At 48.6% G+C, this 20,977-nt stretch overlaps 1 protein-coding gene across 1 annotated transcript in view; it reads right to left on the minus strand.

The window, feature by feature from the left end:
* LDLRAD4 (low density lipoprotein receptor class A domain containing 4) overlaps positions 1 to 20,977 on the minus strand; it is a 304,508-nt gene that overhangs the window by 148,527 nt on the left and 135,004 nt on the right. Inside the window, 1 exon segment of the mRNA XM_022551388.3 lies at positions 7,390 to 7,852. Coding sequence (XP_022407096.1) covers positions 7,390 to 7,486 — 97 coding nt within the window. The 5' untranslated portion in view covers positions 7,487 to 7,852.

Raw genomic sequence — 20,977 nt, forward strand, 5'->3', positions numbered from 1 at the left:
CCAACAAAGCAAGAGTCTGGGACCCAAGAAAAGAATTCAGAAGGCCACACGGTGAAGCAGTCGCTTGCCTTCTGCATACGTCTCTGACTTCTCCCAAGCTAAATGGCTCCCTTCAGGGGTAACTTTGACATCCAAGTTTCAGAAATATGATGGACAAAAGCCAACATTTTTCAAAGAAATTTGTAGGTCATTTTTGACCCTGCGTATTCAATGACAAGGAATTCATCTTAAACCAACACTGATTAACTTAACTGATAGTAAAAAGCCCTGACTTTTGTGTATATATCCTAAAATCTAGCAAGGAGTTGCTAGATTAGAGTTGCCCTTTAGGATTTACTGTTATAAATAAAAAGAGCTAGAAAATGGAAGGTTTCAGCAAAACAAAAACATCTGTCAGACTAAATAATAATTTGAATGTTTTTGACCTTGTAATTCTTATATTTATTTTAATGTTATAGCTATTTAAGAGCTATAAAAATAAGGAGTTTATAATTATCTTTATGTTGTACATATTTAAGTAACCTTAAAATGAATACAATTTCAGGCAACATTGCAATTTCTTCCTATCCTTATTTAAAATGGGTATGTACACTCTCCTCAGACATTAGGCTACCGTAATACCATAATGCCTCTAGAAAAGAAGATAATCACACTTGTCACAGCAGGAAAACCCTGGGAACAGTGGTGAATGATTTACAGGGAAGACAGCAGGGCTGCGTTTGGGACGGTAAATTATTTACACAAAGAAACGACGTTATTAAGGAAGGGGCAGGTTTGTAACCGAGGACCAGATGCCAGCCTATACGGGGTGACCTAAGACCAGGCACGCACCAGTGTGCTCTGACATCTCTCAGTAAACTCACTTCCTTCAAGCCAGAGCATGTGAGATTTTACAGAATGCCATTGTCATCTATCTTTTTACATCTATTAAACCACAATGAAGAAGATCACCTGGGCTTCTCCCATGCACATCACAAAAGATTCCATGGACCTGAGACAGACCTTGGAGACAGAGAGGAAGATGGCAGAAGGACAGAGTCTAAGTGAAACTGCACAACCCAGATTGGGACTTGAACCCACTGTCTTTTAATTGAGATCATACACCTGGTCTCAGGACTTAATGAAACTCAGGTTCTTTTATGTCTCATCACAGAAAGAATTCAGCAAGAGGCAAGGTGATAGGTAAGAAGTGGATTTATTTAGAGAGAAACACTTTCCACAGACAGGTGGTCTGTCTCAAAAGGTGAGAGCAGCCCTAGGGTATGGGGTCATCTTAGAAAGTGAGAGCAGCCCTGGGAGAAACATATCCCACAGACAGAGTGTAGGCCATCTCAGAATGCGAGAAATCCCAAAACATGGGGTGGTTAGTTTTGGGTTTTGGAGGGTTTTTGGGGTTTTTTTTTTTTTCGGTACGTGGGTCTCTCACTGTTGTGGCCTCTCCCGTTGCGGAGCACAGGCTCCGGATGCACAGGCCCAGCGGCCATGGCTCACGGGCCCAGCTGCTCTGCGGCATTTGGGATCCTCCCGGACCAGGGCACGAACCCATATCCCCTGCATTGGCAGGCGGACTCTCAACCACTGCGCCACCAGGGAAGCCCAAGGGGTGGTTAGTTTTTACAGGCTGGGTTATTTCATAGGCTAACGAGTGGGAGGATTCTTCCAACTATTTCGGGGAAGGGACGGGAATTTCTAGGAATTGGGCCACCACCCACTTTTTGGCCTTTTCTGGTTGGCCTCAGAACTGTCATGGCACTGGTGGGTGTGTCGTGCAGCTGATGTATTACAGTGAGTTCAAGGTCCACTACAAGTTGAATCTTACGCCATCTTGGACCTAATTGGTTCTAACCAGTTTATGTCACACCCTCAAGGGCTATGTCATTCTTTTAGAGGTTGTGCCCTGCCCCCTTCCCTCCGATTTCATTACGGGGATGAGAAAGCATCACTAACAGTATCAAGGTATTTCAAAATGCAGAAACCATCTGCGGATGGACAAGGGGTCCACTTTGTCCAGAACTTCAGTCACAGCAAGAGAACGAAGAAAGACATCACCAGGGGGCCTTGAACTACGGGCTGAGGAGTCTAGACTCTTTAGGGAGCAAGAAGAAGCCACAGAAATTTTGGGGGCAAGAGCAGGTATAATTAAAGCTGCACTTTCAAGAATACAGGTGGAACTCAGACAGGGGAGAATGGAGACAGTAAAGCTGCCTGGGTCCTACTGGCAGCACCTACACACGTCTGGCAAGAGCTCCCTGAACGGGCCTGGGTAAAAGCAGCCCCCCTACGGCCCAGCACCAGCAGGACAGGGTCGCCTGAACTACAGACACAAAGAGAAGCACATGCTGTGGGGGGCTGTCCCTCCATGGTTTTCTTTCTAAAAAGCCTTCAAGGTCTTGTCACTTGGGAAATATTGCCCACTGGCTGCCCATTTGGAACCTTCATACTTTCATACTGTAGTCTCTTTCCTAATAAAGAACTGAAAAAAGTTATGCAGTAAAGAAACCAATTTTTCTTCTAGAATTTGGCCATCAATCCATCAACCCCTTTTATTGAAAAACAGCTCTCTATCTCCTAAAACTAGCATCCTCCAGGCAGCTTTGGAAAGCATGGGCTAATAACCAACCCGGCAGCCTTGAAGGGCTGAGTAATGAGCTGAAGGTCAGGGTGATGGGAAGCGGGTGGTCAGGATCCCTCAGGGCTGCTCCACGCCTGGAACAGTACAGACCTGTTCAGGCCACCAGCAGGGTCCCGCGCTCCTGCTGGTGTGAGAAAAATCCCACTGTGTGGGGGTGCGGACAGGCATCCCAGCAGCTCAGTTCAAGTGCTTCTTGCATTCTGCTCATTAGGCTAAGAAAACCTGGTCAGCAGCATCCTAGAATGGCTCTCTTTCAGATGCCTGAAGACTTATATCCACTCTCATCTTTCTCCTTTATGAGTAAAATAACCTTAATTTATTTAACAACTAGGTCTGGTTATCCTTTTCACAAGAAAGACTTGTAAACTCTGCAGAAATTTGGTTCATCTACCCAGTTATCCAAGGTTGAATGTCTTTCTGCATTGAATGGAAAGATTCAGAGCCTCAGAAGGTTAACTGAGCATCTAAGGGCAGCCCTGGGGGCAGGGAGGAGCAGGGTCTCAAACCCGCATCAGCTTTAGGTGACAACCCAGGCAGGATGCTTTCCACTCACCAGAGTACAGTGAACCTCAGAGGAAATCTCCCACGGCTGGGACGCTTCAGCAGAGGGCTGGCTGTACCCCGCTGGAAGGATTTCCATTTCTCTCTGCCCAGAGGCGCTGCAGGTTTGATGTCACATGAGTCTATCCACTTACATCACTGCCTGCGTGAACCAAAGCTCAGTGGGAGGAACCAAAGCAGAGACCCCAGGTCACCTGCCTTCTCACCTGCCTGAAATAGCAGCACTGTCGTTGGGCCTTGCCATACTCAGGAGACCCTCCTGGGGGGGGCATGCTACAGAGTCACCAACATGTGTGACTCTCAGGACAGGCTGCAGCCGCCGTGGACGGGCACCTGGGGACTGAGCTCAGCCAGCCTCAGAAGCTGGGACCAACCAATCCCTTCAGAAATTCAATCACACACCTTAATAAAGTTCACATCTTTGACCCAATAATTCTTTTTCTGGGAGTTTATCCAAAGGAAATAGCCCAATATACAGAAGAGCTTTTTGCACAAAGGTGTTCACCAAAGCATTATTTATAAGGATAAAAGCTGTCCAAAACTGCAATATCCAACAATAAGAGCACAATTTTGAAACTCAAGTACACTTACATAAAAGAATATTATGCAACAATTTAAAATCAAACTTATAATGAAAATGCTCATAATGTAAAGTTAAAAGGGATTGAGATTATAAAATTGAATATATATTATGAACACAGTTCTGTAAGAAGAAACGCACAGGAAAGACTGAAAGGACACAAGCCAGAATGTTAACAGTGGGAAAGCTTCATACGGCAGGACTGTGTGTGGCCAAGTATTTGTCTTCATTCAACTTTTTTTTGCTTTCAAAATTTTCTTACAATGAGCAGGCATTACTTGTAAAAGGAAAAACTTGAGTTTGTTAAAAAGAATAGTATCTAAGTGATTAAAATAATTTCTAAATTACATGTGCTGAGAAAATTTAAAACAATGTATAAATTCCTATATGCAAGGATTAGCCAAAGAAAATCATAATTAGAAAGCTGACTTTACAGTACGTATCCATGTGGGTACACCTGCATGCACACAGGAAGCAAGACATAGAGGGGACTTCTAACCACGTGGGCGGGCAGGCAGCCAGCAGTGCATGGGGGAGGGGACTTCCCAGCTTCTACCACCTTCAAGGTAATTTCACACGCTCCAAACAAGCATGGACTTGCCATGCAAACACAGCTTCGCACAGGCCTCCCAGCCTCCCTCCCAGCCAGACTGCAGCTGCTAAGCCCTTCCTTACATCCTAAGAAATCTGGAGCCCCTCCCACCCCCACTTCCAAGAGAATCAGAACATAAAATACAAACTGATAAATTTTTTTCAGTGGAGGTATGGTTAACTGTATAGTGACTTTTGTCTAGCAAAAACAAGATTTAAGCCAAGGAAAAATGCCTTAACCCCTTTATCATTTAAGATACGTAAGGCAAGGCTTTTTTCATTAGCATCTTCAATTCCAGAAGCTAAGATGATAGTTTTCAGTTGCCCTGGGATAAGAAAGACTAAAGTCAAAAAACATAAGAACAGTAAATCAAGTGGGGAGGGGAAGCCCCCTGCTCACCTCCATCTGAGACCACAGCTCAACCCGCCCACGGGGCAGGGATGCAGGTTCAGCCCCTTCATCCTACGCCACTGTAAGTAACTGTTACCAACTATGCGGACAAAGAATGATGAAGAGCAGACAGAGAACAAATCTGTAAGCTGAGTCCCCAGGGACCCACCCCGAGAGAAGGCCATCACTTAGGTCTCCTTCCTTTTATCACTTGTTACTTCCTAGAGATACTGGGAAGCTAAAACCACTGCCCCAGTGTACCCAGCTCTGATAAATAACAGTCTGCACTCGACAGCTTTCTGAAGGGTGGGCCGATTAGTTAATTCAATCATTCCTGTTGAAGGAATAAGGACAAGTCGGTTTCTTTTATCAAGAACTGACTCTGGAACCTGCCCCTCAACTCTGACACCTGCCCCACGATGCTCCCGGTGCTTCCCAGACTTTCCTGTGCCCCAAGCACCTGAGCTCTTGTTAGGATGCAGCCCTAACGTAGCAGGACTAAGTGAGCAGAGACCAGTTAGCTTCCCATCTCTGAGAATGAGACCCAGTCAGTGGTAAGGCTCCCCAGGTGGCCCCCGTGTGCAGCCAGGGTCGCACATACCACTAGGAGGTTTGGAAAGGCCACCGGCTCAATCTAACTCCTGGCTACTCTGAGTGTGCCCCCTGTGCAGTGACACCAGCACACCAACACCGGCCTCAGAGCTGCGGTGAAGAAGGGCGGGGCAACACAGCTAGAACATTAGGTCGGCCACAGTTATCGTTTCACTATTGCCAGTAGTATGATTATTATTCAGGTGGGCTGACACAGCTGGGACAAGGCCAAATTTGTAAAGAAACAGAGTTCTTGGGAAAACTATGAGTTAAAAGCAGATAAGAAAATAAGAGCTGGGGAGGAGCTCCAAGAGGGTGGCTCAGGGCAAGTGTGTGGGGAGCTGACAGAGGGCAGTGTGCATGGCCCACAACTGGGGCAGGAACAGTCACAACTGCAACCACTTACCTGGGCCTGAACTAACGGGGCAGGCACTGTCCTAACTACCCCCATTTCTCCAGGCTGAACCATTCTTGCTTTCCATTCTTTAGTGCCTACTATCCCAAGGCCCCCCGACGGGCTGGGGCCTTCCCCTCCCAGGGGGCAGAAGAGCTGACCACCTAGGAGAAACCGGCAGTGAGCTGGGAGCCTCGGGAGCTAGGCGGGGCACGCTCTTCACCCCTGTGGGGGCAGTGACACAGCTGAGGAGTGTGGGGACAGGCTCGTCTACATTTTGGACTGTGAGCTGCGTGCCCCTCCTCAGGTCTTTCTGTCCCACCCTCTCTTCCTTCTCTTCTTCCCTCTTCCTCTTGGAGCTGCTTTACGAGCTGCCTTCCATGGCCTCACAGGCAACTCTCTCGGCAGCTGCGTCCCAGGGCTGCAGCTCCTGGGATGGACAGCTGAGACACGACCCCTAGGGAGGACCAGAGGAGGGGTTTCCGGTTGGGCTGGCCAGCTAAGGAGGGCCTAGAGAGCTGGGCTCCACGTACTCTTCTGAAACAGCCATCTCACTCGTCTTCCTGGGCCCTGACCACTCTGGGGGACCTTCCCCAACTGGCCCCCAGGAGGGGGGTCCCCTGTTACACATGCCCGGCTCCTCCAGCCCTCATTCTCCTGTGAGAGCTGCACGTGACCACATTCACTGTCAAACCAGCCAGGGGAGCAGGAACAACACGTGACTATCAGGAGCAGAGCTCCAGCCGGAGGGAGGAAGAGCCCCACACACTCTCCCCAGCAACCCGAGCTGCCCGCTACACACGACTGGAAAACCTGCCAACTTTTAGGACTCACAGAGCCAGAGAATACAGGCACTTCTTGTAATTTTCCTATCATCCTTCCTTTAAAAAAAAAAACAAAACTCTTTTTACATAAAATTGTTTTCCCTGGATTCCACGAGGTCCTTCAACTTCATGGCCCACATTCTATAAATAAGGAGGCAGAGGCCCAGAAGCATTAGTGGCTTCCTGGGATGTTACGTGAATCAGACAAAGAACCAGGATCCAAATTCAAAAGCTCCGTGGCTCAGGCCCTGGCTCTGGGCACCAGCCAGACTGAGTGGTTCCCTGTGAAGGGAGCAAATCAGACCTGGGGGGAGAACATCCATGTGGAAGAGTGACACGGGGCTTCTCCACGAGTCCTTTACAGGAGAAGGTCAGTGCTCAGAGTCGCCACCCCACTACCGTCTGCACACGAGCGAGTCTCAGGAAGAAAACTAACGACGCGGAGGGAAAGGTTACTCATCAGCCATAACTATTCCCTCCAAGTCTTCCCAGCTCTGGACAGAAAGACACCCCAACACACCGCTCTGCAAGTGATGGATTTTCTTCAAGGAACGGCGGCTCTCCAGATACTATGTGCGCCCTACAACTCAACAAAGCAGAATCGTAAAATGTCTGATGCTCTTTCAAATTCCTCTCTACAGAAAAGGAGAACATGCCACAGTTTTGCCAAAATCAGTCACCACGGCAGCCTGAGCCCCTTGACGTTGTGTGGGCTTCAGTTCCTAAATGTAGACATATATTCATTTCATAGAGTTGTTTGGTATCTTATTACCTATCGACTAAGAGATGAAATAAAGTTTTCAGTTAAGTGTGGCGGATTCTCACCTGTGAAAGCATTTGTGGCCTGAAAGCCAGCTTCCTGCATACTGCTCCCCGGCAGGCCTGTGTTCCAACTTGTCAGCTGTCCCGTCACCAGGAACATCCAGGAGGCCTCAGGTCACCTCCATCTCAGCTTGCAGGAGGCCATCGCTCTGCCTGTCTGGTTTCTGGTAGCATCGGACACCAACCTGCCCTGCTCCCAGCCTCTGAGAGCAGGTGGTAGCTGGGACGGCACCCAGTCCAGCAGTGTGCACGCTTGGGGCACCGGTCACATCAGCCGTCCAGCCAGAGAGTGGAGGCCATGGTGGGCCCAGGAGCGAGGAAGCTGTCCCACGGACACCGGCCTACCCACCTCAGAGGAAGGACCCCTTCAGCTGCCTGGAAGCCAGCATTCTCCAGGGGTCTCACTTGCTCCGGGGGGTTCAGGAGGGTCTGATCTGCAGCTCTCTATGCTTCACCTCTCCCCTTGCTGAAATTGAAAAGAAAGAGATCATTTTCCTGATGACCAGTAGAACATGAAACTCAGTAGACCCACAGAAGCCAAAAAAGAAAAAGAAGAAGCCCCCAGAGCCGTGCCCATGACCACACTGTGTGGGAAGTGGGGCACGTGTAGCACTTCTCCTGCTGCCCGAGAAGGGGTGGGGGGCCGGGGGGACTCCTGCACCCAAAACAAGATGGGGCCAGCTGCTCCGAGCCGTTCTAGGAACAGTTACAAAGGTCACACGCATTCAAATGTCCTCCCCAGGCTACCCTAGGCCACAGACACCTGAAGGAGAAATCCATTTCCTAAGCAGTTTTCTGAGGTCTTACAAGTGGGATCTGAGGTTCATGCCCACTGCTGTCAGCATGCCAGAAAGGACTTGGGTTGAGCTGTTTCACAAAGTGACTCTTGGGACTTCCCTGGTGGTCCAGTGGCTAAGACTCCGGGCTCCCAATGCAGGGGGCCCGGGTTCGATCCCTGGTCAGGGAACTAGATCCCACATGCTGCAACTAAAGATCTTGCATGCCCCAACTAAGACCCGGTGCAGCCAAATAAATAAATAAATAAATATATTTTAAAAAGTGACTCTTAAGTGGGAAGAAAAGGTCAGTGATAATTTTTTTAAAAGAATAGGAAGGAAAAGCAAATTTAATCTATCAATATAAACTGTTCCATATATATTACATATCCCATAATAATAAAAGCATTTTACAAATACTTATCATATATTTTAATGTTGTTATACTAGCAACATTAACTACAAGAATGTTAGAAGTCCAAAGGACCAGACTTTTTTTTTTTTTTGGCTGCGTTGGGTCTTCATTGCTGTGCGCGGGCTTTCTCTAGCTGCAGCAAGTGGGGGCTACTCTTCATTGTGGTGCACGGGCTTCTCATTGCAGTGGCTTCTCTTGTTGTGGAGCATGGGCTCTAGGCACATGGGCTTCAGTAGTTGTGGCACGTGGGTTCAGTAGTTGTGGCACGTGGGTTCAGTAGTTGTGGCTTGTGGGATCTAGAGCACAGGCTCAGTTGTTGTGGCGCACAGGCTCAGTTGCTCCGTGGCATGTGGGATCTTCCCGCACCAGGGATCGAACCCATGTCCCCTGCATTGGCAGATGGATTCTTAACCACTGCACCAGCCCAAGGACCAGGCTTTTGTTTTTTTTTTATTTTATTTTTATTTATTTATTTATTTTTAACATCTTTATTGGAGTATAATTGCTTTACAATGGTGTGTTAGTTTCTGCTGTATAACAAAGTGAATCAGCTATACATATACATACATCACCATATCTCCTCACTCTTGCGTATCCTTCCCACCCTCCCTATCCCACCCCTCTAGGTGGACACAAAGCACCGAGCTGATCTCCCTGTGCTATGCAGCTGCTTTCCACTATCTATCTATTTTACATTTGGTAGTGTATATATGTCCATGCCACTCTCTCACTTTGTCCCAGCTTACCCTTCCCCCTCCCTGTGTCCTCAAGTCCATTCTCTACATAGGACCAGACTTTTAAAATAGAATCCCAAATATGAATCTCTGGTATTAGAGAAAAGGAACCTTTTCCATTATTATCACTTCACCCTAAACAATTTATAGCTAATTTTTTAAAAATGTAACTTTATTCCTCTTTTTCACCATCAAACTAGAGAAAAGAAAAAAATTTAAGAAAACAGCACATAACAGAAAGGAACCCTCTGTTAAAGCCCTCTTGCTGTAAACATAAGGTAATAAAGTAAAACATCACTAATACAGACTAATTGGAAGGAAGCCCTACTGGATTAAGGAAGCACCTTAATTACATTAAGAAAGAAATTCAACTGCATTGCCTTCATGTACTTGCAGTAACAATCTCAGTTAATAAAGTGCAGCCCAGTAGGAGTCCTCAAGTTTAATGAATAGGTAAAAAATTTAATTAAAAATCATTTATGTAAACGGTGGTTCTGAAGTGCTTGAAAATGTGAGAAAATGTTTGTTCTCTGAATTTAAACATTCTGTATCAAACGACCAGTACAGTTATCAATGTCCCAAAGTCCTACACCAACATCCGGAGTAAAGGACCATGTGCACTGTAGTTATCTACTTTAGGGAATGGAATTGCCAGTTAAAAATAAAAGCCCACCTGCCCTAAAACCTTGATTCTCTTTACTCTTTCTATGATGCTTTCAATGCACAGAAATACTAGACTGTATTTGTTCTCTTTTCCTGAACTCAAAGACAAACTAAAGTGTGGTGATGTTTTTGTTGTTTTATTGAGGGGTTTTGCTTAATTATCTTGTTTCATTGCAAAAGGCATGCTCCCACAATTTTTTAAAAAACCAGGCTATACATTTCAAAAGTCTATGGGAAAGATTGAGGCTGATGTGGATAGAAATAGAAGAAACAACAAACTCTTCTTTTTTTTCTCTTACTGTCTCTGTCACACTCACCAATACTTAACTTTACTTCTAAAAGAGAGGGAAGACGACAGGTGTGTAACAGCTCCCCCTGAGGTCTTGGGCATGGTCCTGGCCTGGATGTTTAGAGCATGACATGTGTGGTTCCCAACACAGGCTGAAGGGCCAAAATTTATTTTAATTATCTTCATTAACTGATGACGTGCATATTCCTACATACATTTGGAGTCTCCTTAATATGCAATTTTCAAGTGAAAGTGAACCTGTAACTGCCATAAAATGTTTTTTTCTCACCACTAACAACACAGATAAGATACCCTTTCTAGAAACACACAAAAAAGAGGAGTGGGTCCCCAGAACCTAGAGTCTGTTTTGTTCAGTGAGGGACTGACCAAAGGGAACGGGGCCAGGCAGCCATGCTCAGGAGGAAAGTACAGATGATCCAGCAGGCTGGAGAACAGGTGGGTAATTGGGACCTAGAGTTGGCAGAGGTACCACATGTCGGCTTTCACAGCTCGGCAGCCAACCAAGAGTCAGGAAAAAGGCGCGGAAGCTGAACACATCTCTGTCCTGCCTGCCTCCCACCCTCGAGGGCCCTGCTTACCTTCTAGTCTCAGAGGTGGCACCTCACCCACCCCTGGGACTAAATGCAGAGCCCGGTAACCTGGCTCGCTGGCCCTGGCCGCAGCTGTGGCTGCATGCAGGGGTGCTGATCGCTCAGCACCATCTCTCCGCTGAGCTGTAAGCCCCACGGGGACGTTTCCCTTGAGCACCTAAGGCGTTGCCTGGTGCCCAGTGGACGTCAGTAGGACGAGTCTACTGAACGATGGATGGGTGGACCAAGGCTGCTGGTGTTTGGACGAGGCACACAGAGAGGCTCGGCAGACCCTGCAAACCAACCCGCTGCCCCGAGCCATGCTGATGGATGCCATCCCTGGGCTGAGAGGCTGTTCACACCTCTGGCTCTGAGCCTCTGAACTGGCAAGGCTTTTGCTACCACCCCACTAGTCAAGGTGAGACAAGGATAACGAGCAGTGACTCCCCTGCACTCACACTTCACAGCAAAGTACCCAGCACAGGCCCATGGAGGTCACTGCTCTAAATCCTCTCAAGCCACAGAGAAAACTCTAGCCCCACAGAGGTTACATGACTTAGCCCCAAACTAGCGCTCAGGAATTGGGACTAACACCTGGTCTTTTGCCCCTCCAGCCACTGTTATTCCCATGCTACTTCTGAATCTCAGGTAGTTTCCTAAACCGAAGTGCCTTAACGCTGGTAATGCTCAAATCAGGAAAATCTAGGGGGGAAAAGAGGAAAAATAAAGAGAGAAAGAGGCAACTTACCCAGGATGCAAGGTCACAGAGTAACCCTGAACCCATTCAAGAGCCCCTCTACAGCAAGCACACTACCACCATCCTGTCATGGACATATGGACACATACACACGCACACACACATGTTCTACTTACACTGGGAAGATGGGCAGGACTAACCAGGAAATAAATTAATTCAATATTGCACTTGAAACATGTCGTTAAGTCCCTCCCATAATGGAGCAACAGTTACTAAGGAAATAGAGCACACAAAAGGGAAAAACACCCCCACAACAAGGGACGTTCTTAAAAACATGAACGCCCACGAAACCTAACCAAATAAGTTGTATAGGAATACGTTTGCTTTACCACTTGTTCACAAAAACTCATACGACACACAGCTTCTCTAGAATCACTGGGGAGTGAAAAGAACTGCATTCCACAGATGACACCTATCATGAAAGTTCAGTGTGGAAAGACTTGCGATTCAGGAAACATAGGGTCACACGCTGGGCACAGAGGTCAACTCAACAGAGAAGTCAAACAACCTTTTCTCAAAATCTAGTAACACTAGTATAAGTGTAGTGCATAAAGAATCAATACCGCAGGCTTCCCTGGTGGCGCAGTGGTTGAGAGTCCGCCTGCCGATGCAGGGGACACGAGTTCGTGTCCCGGTCCGGGAAGATCCCACATGCTGCGGAGCGGCTGGGCCCGTGAGCCATGGCTGCTGAGCCTGCGCGTCCGGAGCCTGTGCTCCGCAACGGGAGAGGCCACAACAGTGAGAGGCCCGCGTACCGCAAAAAAAAAAGAATCAATACCGCAGTTTCATTTCTGATTTCCTCACACCATGGACAGACTGCCTCGCTGGTACGTTGGTTACCTAGGTGACAGCCACCTGGGTGATGGCCAGACCGAGCAGCCGCAGGCTCCAGGCCGCAGAGGTCCCACCTGTCTGAGGACAGGCGCTGCTCCACCCTCGGAAGGAGCATGGAGAGGTGAAGGGATGGTCCCAACCCCGACAAACCATGACACTGTGGCAAAACTCAGAAAACAGAAATAGGCTGAGAGTGTGCCACACTGCTTACTGGAAAAAACTCAACTACTGGCTTGTTCACCTAAGGTCAAAGTGGCAATGGATTCTGAGCGAGACAGAGGTGAGGAAAAGTGGGACAAGAAACCTGAGGGTCTGCTTCTGCCCGAGCTTGGAGCCCTCCGCCCTGTGGATAGACACGCAGACCTGGGAAGTGCCGGTCAGTCTAGGTATTCCTCATGGCAGCCACTGGCTCTGCCCTGCCCTGGGCCAGGCTCAGGCAGGCTACCACATCCTCATGCACCATGAGGGGTGAGAGCTCGAGGTCCCTTCTGATCTGAGCAGGCCCCAGTGCTCATGTCTCCAGTCAAGGGAGACAGGACAGATGTGCATGAAAAGGACACTGTGAACCAGCACAGAAAATCTGCACAGAAACCAAGTCTGAGAACAACTCAGACAAAGGGCCATCTGCACAGCAGTACAGATCCTTCTCACTGCTCTTAATTTCTGTGATTTGGGGTGTATGACAATTGCAGCTTTTATAACACAACCTCAAAGCCATCGAGCCCTGGGCAGCTCAATGGGCTCCAGGTACTCAGGTCACCACTTCAGGAAGCAAGTACAAAATCTAAAACCCTCTTCAAATATGCACACAAGATGCAAACAGGGAAGGTAGCAATTCTATTAGACCATCCTTTAAAATGTCACCTCGAAAATCTGACACTTGATAAAACCTGAAGAATCTACAGTCTGAGCTCTACTCAAACCAAGCTGGAGAACATTTCCCCCAGATAATTAAGTAGGAAAACTGCCCCTAATAATCAGTACAGGTACCACTACCTCCTCACACTACCTATGGGCGGGGGGAGGCCATGGGGTCGCCGTTCATTTCATGGAGGAGGAGACGGTGGCCCAGGGAGGAGAGGGAATACACTGTAGGATGAGGGCAAAGCTGGACCAGAACCAGGTGTCAGTCTGGGCCCAAGCTCCAGGCTCTCCTGTAGACGCAAACTGGTCAAAGGAAGAAGCTGAGAAAGGGGCACAGGGCACACATGGACCCCCTGCCTGTGGGGCTCAGGGGATCCTGAAACGATCCCTACTTTCCCAGGCCCAGATCGGGCCATGCCCATGACACCAACACACCCCAAAGAGAAGGCATAGAAGGGCCAGGGCCTTGGGGCAGGGGCAGAGTCAGAGTCCTTGGGCGGACGTGCACTGACCAGAGGTCCCCTGACCTAGTCTGAGCACGTCACAGTCACCTCGACAGTGGATGCCAGCTGAGCAGAGGTCACTCCTCCCAGCCTGGTGTGAGGGACACAGGCCGGCTCTGCTTAGCACTTAGCACTCTCCTCCACCCCAATTTTCTTCAGATAAAACCAGCTTACAATGGGCATGGCAGGCCAAGAAAAGGGGGGCCTGCAGGGGTAACGAGTATGAACAGCAAGGAAAGGGGGCTGAGAGCAGAAGGGAACATGGGCCCACAGTTCCACCCTCCCTGCACATGTTCCTGGCACCCCCGTCACCCATCAGGGCTGCTGGGCCAGCGCCTGCACCCCAGTGCCTTGCCCGTGACCTCCTCCCTGCTCTCTGGCCTAAAGAATACCACACAAGCTGCATCTTCTCATTCAGCTGCTCGTGGGGTCACTACTCTAGCACGGCACTATTTGAGGTGCCTGCACTCTCCTATCTCTGTCTATGGAGGTATTTCTAACGGAAACCTTTTCTTGCTAATCTTTGCATCCACAGCACTGTCCATGGGGACGAGCATACAGCAGGTATCCAATAAATGCTGGTTATACTGCACTGAATCACATCTGAGCTTCAGCTCGGTCACCCCCTTGTCACTCTACTCTCTCTGCCCTGCCTCAGCTGCACGAAGCACCAAGGGCCTGTGACCCAAGGAGGCTGCTGGCCACAGGGCATACACACCGGCAGGGTGCTCCTTGTGGGAGGGTCAGGCTGGGCGTCTGGAGCACAGGCAAGGCCAACCCTCCACCACTTAAAACACACTGGAAGGAGAGCTTTCCATGCAAACAGGCCAGAGGACAAAAGGCCAGACTCTGAGGCAGACCGCCTTGGGTGCACCTCATTCTAGGCCACATGCAACTCTGGCAGTTACTTAACCCTGAGCCTCAACTTCCTCATCTGTAGAGTGGAAGCAACAATGACACTCATAGAATTATTGTGCATTTAATGAGGGGCCATGTACAAAACACTGGTCTCCAATCAATGTTAAAGAATAGTGCACCTGGGCAGATGCCTGATGCAGGGTTGGAGAGCATGGCCCACCCTCCCTCCTCCAGCTCCAGCTCACCCAGCCGGACACGACAGAGCGTTCGACCTCATATTTCCTCACATGATTTGTCTTGATATTTTTTAAGTTCTTGACAGATAAAAATCTAAGCTCACAAAGCTCACAAACACCCTACGTCAGCTAAAGTTAATAAAAGAAAGAAAAGGGAAAGGATACAAAAGTAAAGAAAATGTGTAGGTGAGGTATTTGGTATGAAATGTGGTAGAATAACCTTTTGTTATTATTATTCAGTTAAACAAATGACAAAAAAGAAACTCGTCTTTAAAAGGAAAAAGAGTCTCGATATTCAATTTTTCTAAATGTTTACATATTGAAATATCAAATTTTAAAAACAGCAATAGATGGTAATAAATAAAGTTGACCCAGGTTTTACATCTCCTTACTAGAAAATAACCATGCAGGGTCCAATCTGCCTTTCTTCTGTCCTTCGCCCTGTTTGGTTTGTACCTTTGTAAAGTGCTGACTTTTTAAGTCCTTTTACGTATATTTCTGAAGCTTTCCCAAGGCCTCAAGAATGAAATTCTGCAGAGAGGACATCTCACCAAGTGCCCTCTGCATGACAGGAAGTGTTGGAACAGGGCCACTGGCACCTGAAAAGCTAATATAATGACCAACAATGAAACAGCCGGTGCTCCTACAGAAACGAACCATCTGCACAATGCCAGGTGCTCGCGTTAGCAAACGTTTCCTAAGTGTCCCTTGTGCACGAAGCCCCAGACCAGCTCCACATCTGCTTTCTAATCACACAGTGGATACCTAAACGTTCATCAAGTAGCTTTGCCTTGTATGCTCATATTCATTTTCTGAAAAATATATTTCTCTAGGAAAAAGAAAACTTTCCACATTATATTACAATTCAATAACCTGTTTGAGGTGGGTGGTAGTGGACTGAACACTCCAATAATATTCTTCTTAGATGTTTCCAAAGAAAGGTCCACATGGTCTGGGACAGACATGGGAGAAGGGAGATGCGTGCTGTGAGCCCTGATAGGCACTTGCCCACACCCGGGCCCACGAGGCTCCAACCAGAGGCCAATTTAACACAGGTGCACTGTAGGTCACACACACAGGGCTGCTTAGTGACCGGTGCCCTGGCAGAGAGACAACGAAACCGAGGAGGAGCCCGCTTAGCTCTGCAGAGAGGAGGTGGGCAGAGAGCTCATGGACATGGACCCACCTGCACCCTCTCAGGACCTGCACTGCCTTCCACTCAACCACCCCGCTGCCTCTCTCGTTTAAGGGAAGCAGAAGCAGCAGCACACGCCACGTGTCCACCATCCGAGGAGGAGGAAGACCCTGTGACTGCCCCAGACAGACCACAGGTTCACAGAGAACTCGAAGATCATCTCTGGACCAGCCTCCCAAGACGATGTGGAATTCAACCCAGAAAGCCACCACGGGAGCCACGCCAAATTCTGGAAGCAGAACTCATTTAGCCCAGTCAGCACTGGTGGAACAACTCAGTCTGATCACAGAAGCCCAAGGACACATTTCAGCAGACGTCCAAGGATACAACACAAAATGGTACAGTCTGAGGTTGGCCCCTGGAGCTGATGTCACTGCAGCAGCTGGCCCGAGAGTGTGACACAGGGGCTCTGAGTGGCAGTGGAGCACAAGAGCGAGCTCCCACTCTGGGAAAGGCCCCAGCACACTAAGCCACAGACGAGCGGTGCCCAACTCCACAGCCGTTAGGGAAACACTGAGAGAGTTTCCCGGCCTCCTGGAAGGCTGGATGGGGCAGGGCCATGACAGTGCACCTGTCCTGAAGAGCAGCTGCTGAAGGGGCAGAGAATTCAGGGGAGAGCTTGAGTGGTATTTGAGTAATGGGACTACACAACCCAACCCCGTGTGTCTGGAGGCCTCCAGCCAAGCAGACAGGGCTCATCAGACCAGTTTCCACTGCCTTGGTAACAAAGGCCCACGTGTGTGCTCGTCACAGCAGAAGCAAACAGGTATTATTCATGAAGGGGGCACCACCGCAGGTACCATGTGTCCCACCAAGCGTCCCCAGTGGCGGAGACGTACCTCCTGTAACACAGGACTGGCCCTCCTGACACGGTGTCCCGCAGCACCTGGGCCTGTGTGTTTGCAGTCCGCTGAGTTTCCACGGCTTCAGAGCACGTACCACCGCTACAGAAACCACCCCACCCTGAACAGTGCACCAAGCCCATGTCAGTGTTCCTGACACCGAGTGAAGCTGTCTGTTTAACGTGTCCACCATCAGATCTGGACAAGAGAGTTCCTATGAAACCACCCAAGAAAACCACAGGGCTCCAGGCAGCAGGAGGAAATTTTTTTTTTTTTTTTCTTGCGGTACGCGGGCCTCTCATTGTTGCAGCCTCTCCCGTTGCGGAGCACAGGCTCCGGACGCACAGGCTCAGCGGCCATGGCCCACGGGCCCAGCCGCTCCGCGGCATGTGGGATCTTCCCGGACCGGGGCACGAACCCGTGTCCCCTGCATCGGCAGGCGGACTCTCAACCACTGCGCCACCAGGGAAGCCCTTGCAGGAGGAAATTTTAAGCACCAAGTTTGGAGCCTGACATCACTGCTCCTGTTCTCATCACTCCCCACACTTGGGCAGTGTCTGATGGTGTTGCAGGACTAAGTACTCTGCGGCCCCGTCAGCATGACCGGCAACTTTCTCCCCATTGAAAAGAGCATCTTCTTTCAGTTCTTCCTTTCCCTCTAAAGCCAGCCCTTATTTATTCCCTTCCCCTCTGGAGCCAACGAGTAGGAAGTGACCCATTCCCTCCTGCTCTGCAGTGGGCCCTCAGGAGCCTCCGGCAGTGGTGGAGTGGAGGTGGGGGGGGGGGGCAAGAGGAGGCCTCACCACAATCACAGCAGCACCTCCCGTCCCCTGGCCCCCACTGTGCCCTCTAACAGCGAGGAGGAGGATGTGATCATGCTCCTCAGAGAAGGGCAAGCTATTACTGCTTTTAACCCAAACGCTCTCTCTAAGCCAGTGTTCCCCCTAATGTCCCTACAGGAAACATGCAATCATCAAAACTAAATTTTGCCTGTTTTGACTGAAAAACTGAATCCATTGATAAATACATTTGAAATAGGAAAATAACCGTAAGTAAATACACAAGACTAATGTCAAAGAGCAAGGAGCTGCCTGTTTATTTGGGCTGGGGTCAGAGGCCACGATAGAGAGAGAATGAGGGTCGGGGTCAAACTCTGACACAGCCGCTCACTCCACAGAGGTGCTGTGCTCAGAGGAGCAAGCGCAGCTTTGGGGTCAAACAGACGGGGCTCAGAATGACCATTCTGCTGAGCAGCCTGCCACCCTACCCGGGCAGGCTACACAGCCTCTCTGAGCCTCAGTCTCCTCATCTGTCAAGTGGGACATTAATGTAGCTGTAAGGCAGTGGTGCTGAGAAAATACACGACAGCATGGACACAGCCTCAGAACACCCAACAGGCCCTCAAAACACAGCAAAGGGAGGAACGGGGAGCAGGGAAGAAGGGCAGGGGCAACACTGCCCTGGATGTCAGACCCTTGGGAGCCGTGTAGATGGTGTGGTCAGTCGACTGGGCTGTAAGCGGTGGGGTCCACTGAATGCCACTCCATGGACGACCACTCAGAGTTAAAATCTAGGGCGTGCTAGACTGAAATTTAACATTCTCATCTTCAAACAATTATTTAAATAGGTCGCCATCAGGTACGCTTCTTTTTCCTTACCACAGGTCAAGACTTCCATCTGACTTGGCCCTGCTGTTCACCCCACGAGGCCCTCATCTCCACCCCAACACACGAGCCAGGCAATATTCACAGCTCATCCACCAACCGTAGGGATTCCACACATCAGAGAAATCACCACTATTGAAATGACTCATCTCTTCACTTCCTCTGAATAAAAACATGTTGTTAAGTTCAACAGAACCATACAAGAAATAATAGCTAAGGGTGACACTTCAGTAACTTAAACCAACACCTAGAAATGGTGGCCTGGGAGAAAATGAAGCGACTGGCACCTTCAAGGGTGTTCTATGAGCCCTGTCTTTCCCCTCCCTGACCCACCGTCCCCGGGTGAGTCCCAGCCACACTCAACCACATAGGCCCTGAGCCCAGAGGTCCACTTGGGCAGAAGAGGGTTGTGTGTGAGGACGAGGCTGCTGTTGAGACTGAAAAGCAGTCTAGCTATTCCACTATCATCCCTTTCCCTTCTGGTTCCCATGGTAACAAACAGACCTCAGATCCCCAAAACAGAGTAAAGATAGCACTGTGCCCAGTTTCCCTGCAATCTGTTTCCATAGGAACTGGAAGAGAAGGGGATGGAGTCTGGGTAGCTGGAGTGCCTGTAAATCTGTGTTCCCATCAGGTGAGCTGCACATGGTGGCTGGCACGCTGGTCCAGTGGCCTGCAGGCCTCCAGGGCTCTTCAGGCGTGACACGTCCACTCAGGGATGGAGGCCCAGAGAAAGGGAAGCTCACAGCAGGCTAGATGTGGGTCCCTCCCAACGCACACTCAGAAGGTGATTCACCCTTTCTCTCAAAGGGTCCTCACCAGCCAGGAGTGATCCATTTCAGACCAGCAGTTCCACATCTGGGTGGGTCACCCCAGACCTACTGAATCAATCTCTCAGGGGGCTGGGAATAGGATTCTGTAGTTTTTAACCAGCTCCAAAGGTGATTCTGATACTCAGCCGTCTGGGAAACCAATGATCTGGACCTGAGCTTCCTGAAGTTTAAGGCAGTCATGCAACCCGAGGGGACCCTGGTGAAATGCAGATTCTGGGTCTGCAGGTCTGCATTTCGAACCAGCTCCCAGAGGATGCTGATACTGCTGGTCCTTGGGCCACATCTGAGTGGCCAGGATCTAGACTCCAGTGAGTCTGGCTCTAGAACCTTCTCACAGACCTAAGACTCAAGCCATTCCCACGGGGCAGCCTATTCCCATCTTCAGCCATCAGTCCACACCGGGCTGGGCCGCAAAGGCCAACAGCTCAGGGGTCAGGGCCTACAGAGGAGTTGAGCCATGCTTCATATTACCCTCCCTCTGCCTGTTTTCTCAGCCTCCAGAGACAATCCTGTGTGGATAAGAAGGTAACAGAATAGTCAAAATTTATGTACAATCATCAGGGAAAACATGATTGCCTCCTCTAAATCTGATTCCTCGAAGAAAGGTAAAAGCAAATTCTGCATAGTTGAGGATTACACTAGTGGTGGAAAATGTGTAAATAGTTAGAATATTTATAAATATAGATGTAGCATCAAAGAAGAATGGAAGTGTTCACATATTTTAAAAGAAATGAAAATTTTGAAAAACTGTACAATTATTATAAAGTAGCTCAGCTAGCCTTAAAATCCCTATTCTAAAAGAAAAAGACAGAGTAAACAAGCCAGACTTCACTTTTCAGCTAAAACTATGCAGAGTAATCAAAAGTAACATTTATTTCAATACTGAACCCACAAAATAGTTTTAAACCACATAAAATGCCAGTGTGTTACTCAAAAGCAAGCTACTGATTTTCTGTAATATTTTAAGAAATCTCCATTTTGCTTATATATAAAAAGGGAGCTTTCAGTTTGTTTCATTTAATACATTTTATATCTTTTTCTTCAAAAAGCATAACATAGGGACTTCCCTGGAGGTCTAGTGGTTAAGACTCTGCACTCTCAGTGCAGGGGGCACAAGTTTGATCCCTGGTCGGGGAACTAAGATTCTGCATGCCACACGGCGTGGCCAAGAAAGAAAAGCATAACATACACCAATCTTTGAAAATTAAAATATGAACAAAGAATCCAGCTATAAATCACTGAATTATGTTGTAGCTTACTTGAAAAGTAATCTTCCAATTCTAAACATGTAAAAGGGAAAAAATCAGCTCTTTGATTAGTCAGCACACAAGCAACAAAGAGAGCTCAGCGTCTGCACAGCCCTGTAACTGTGGGCCGCCAAAGAAAACTTCACACACACAGTCTGTGACACACATTTTCATTCCCATGAGGCAAAAATATACATATATTTATTTATACATGCATGTATAATGTCACACATAAACTTTAAAATAAACATGAGTTAGTTTCGAGACTCAGTTGTTTTTAGTAAAGTTCCC

The sequence above is a fragment of the Delphinapterus leucas genome, chromosome 14, assembly GCF_059928025.1.
Source record: "Delphinapterus leucas isolate spDelLeu-1000000601 "Yukka" chromosome 14, BTC_Dleu_Yukka2, whole genome shotgun sequence".
NCBI classification, from domain to species: domain Eukaryota; kingdom Metazoa; phylum Chordata; class Mammalia; order Artiodactyla; family Monodontidae; genus Delphinapterus; species Delphinapterus leucas.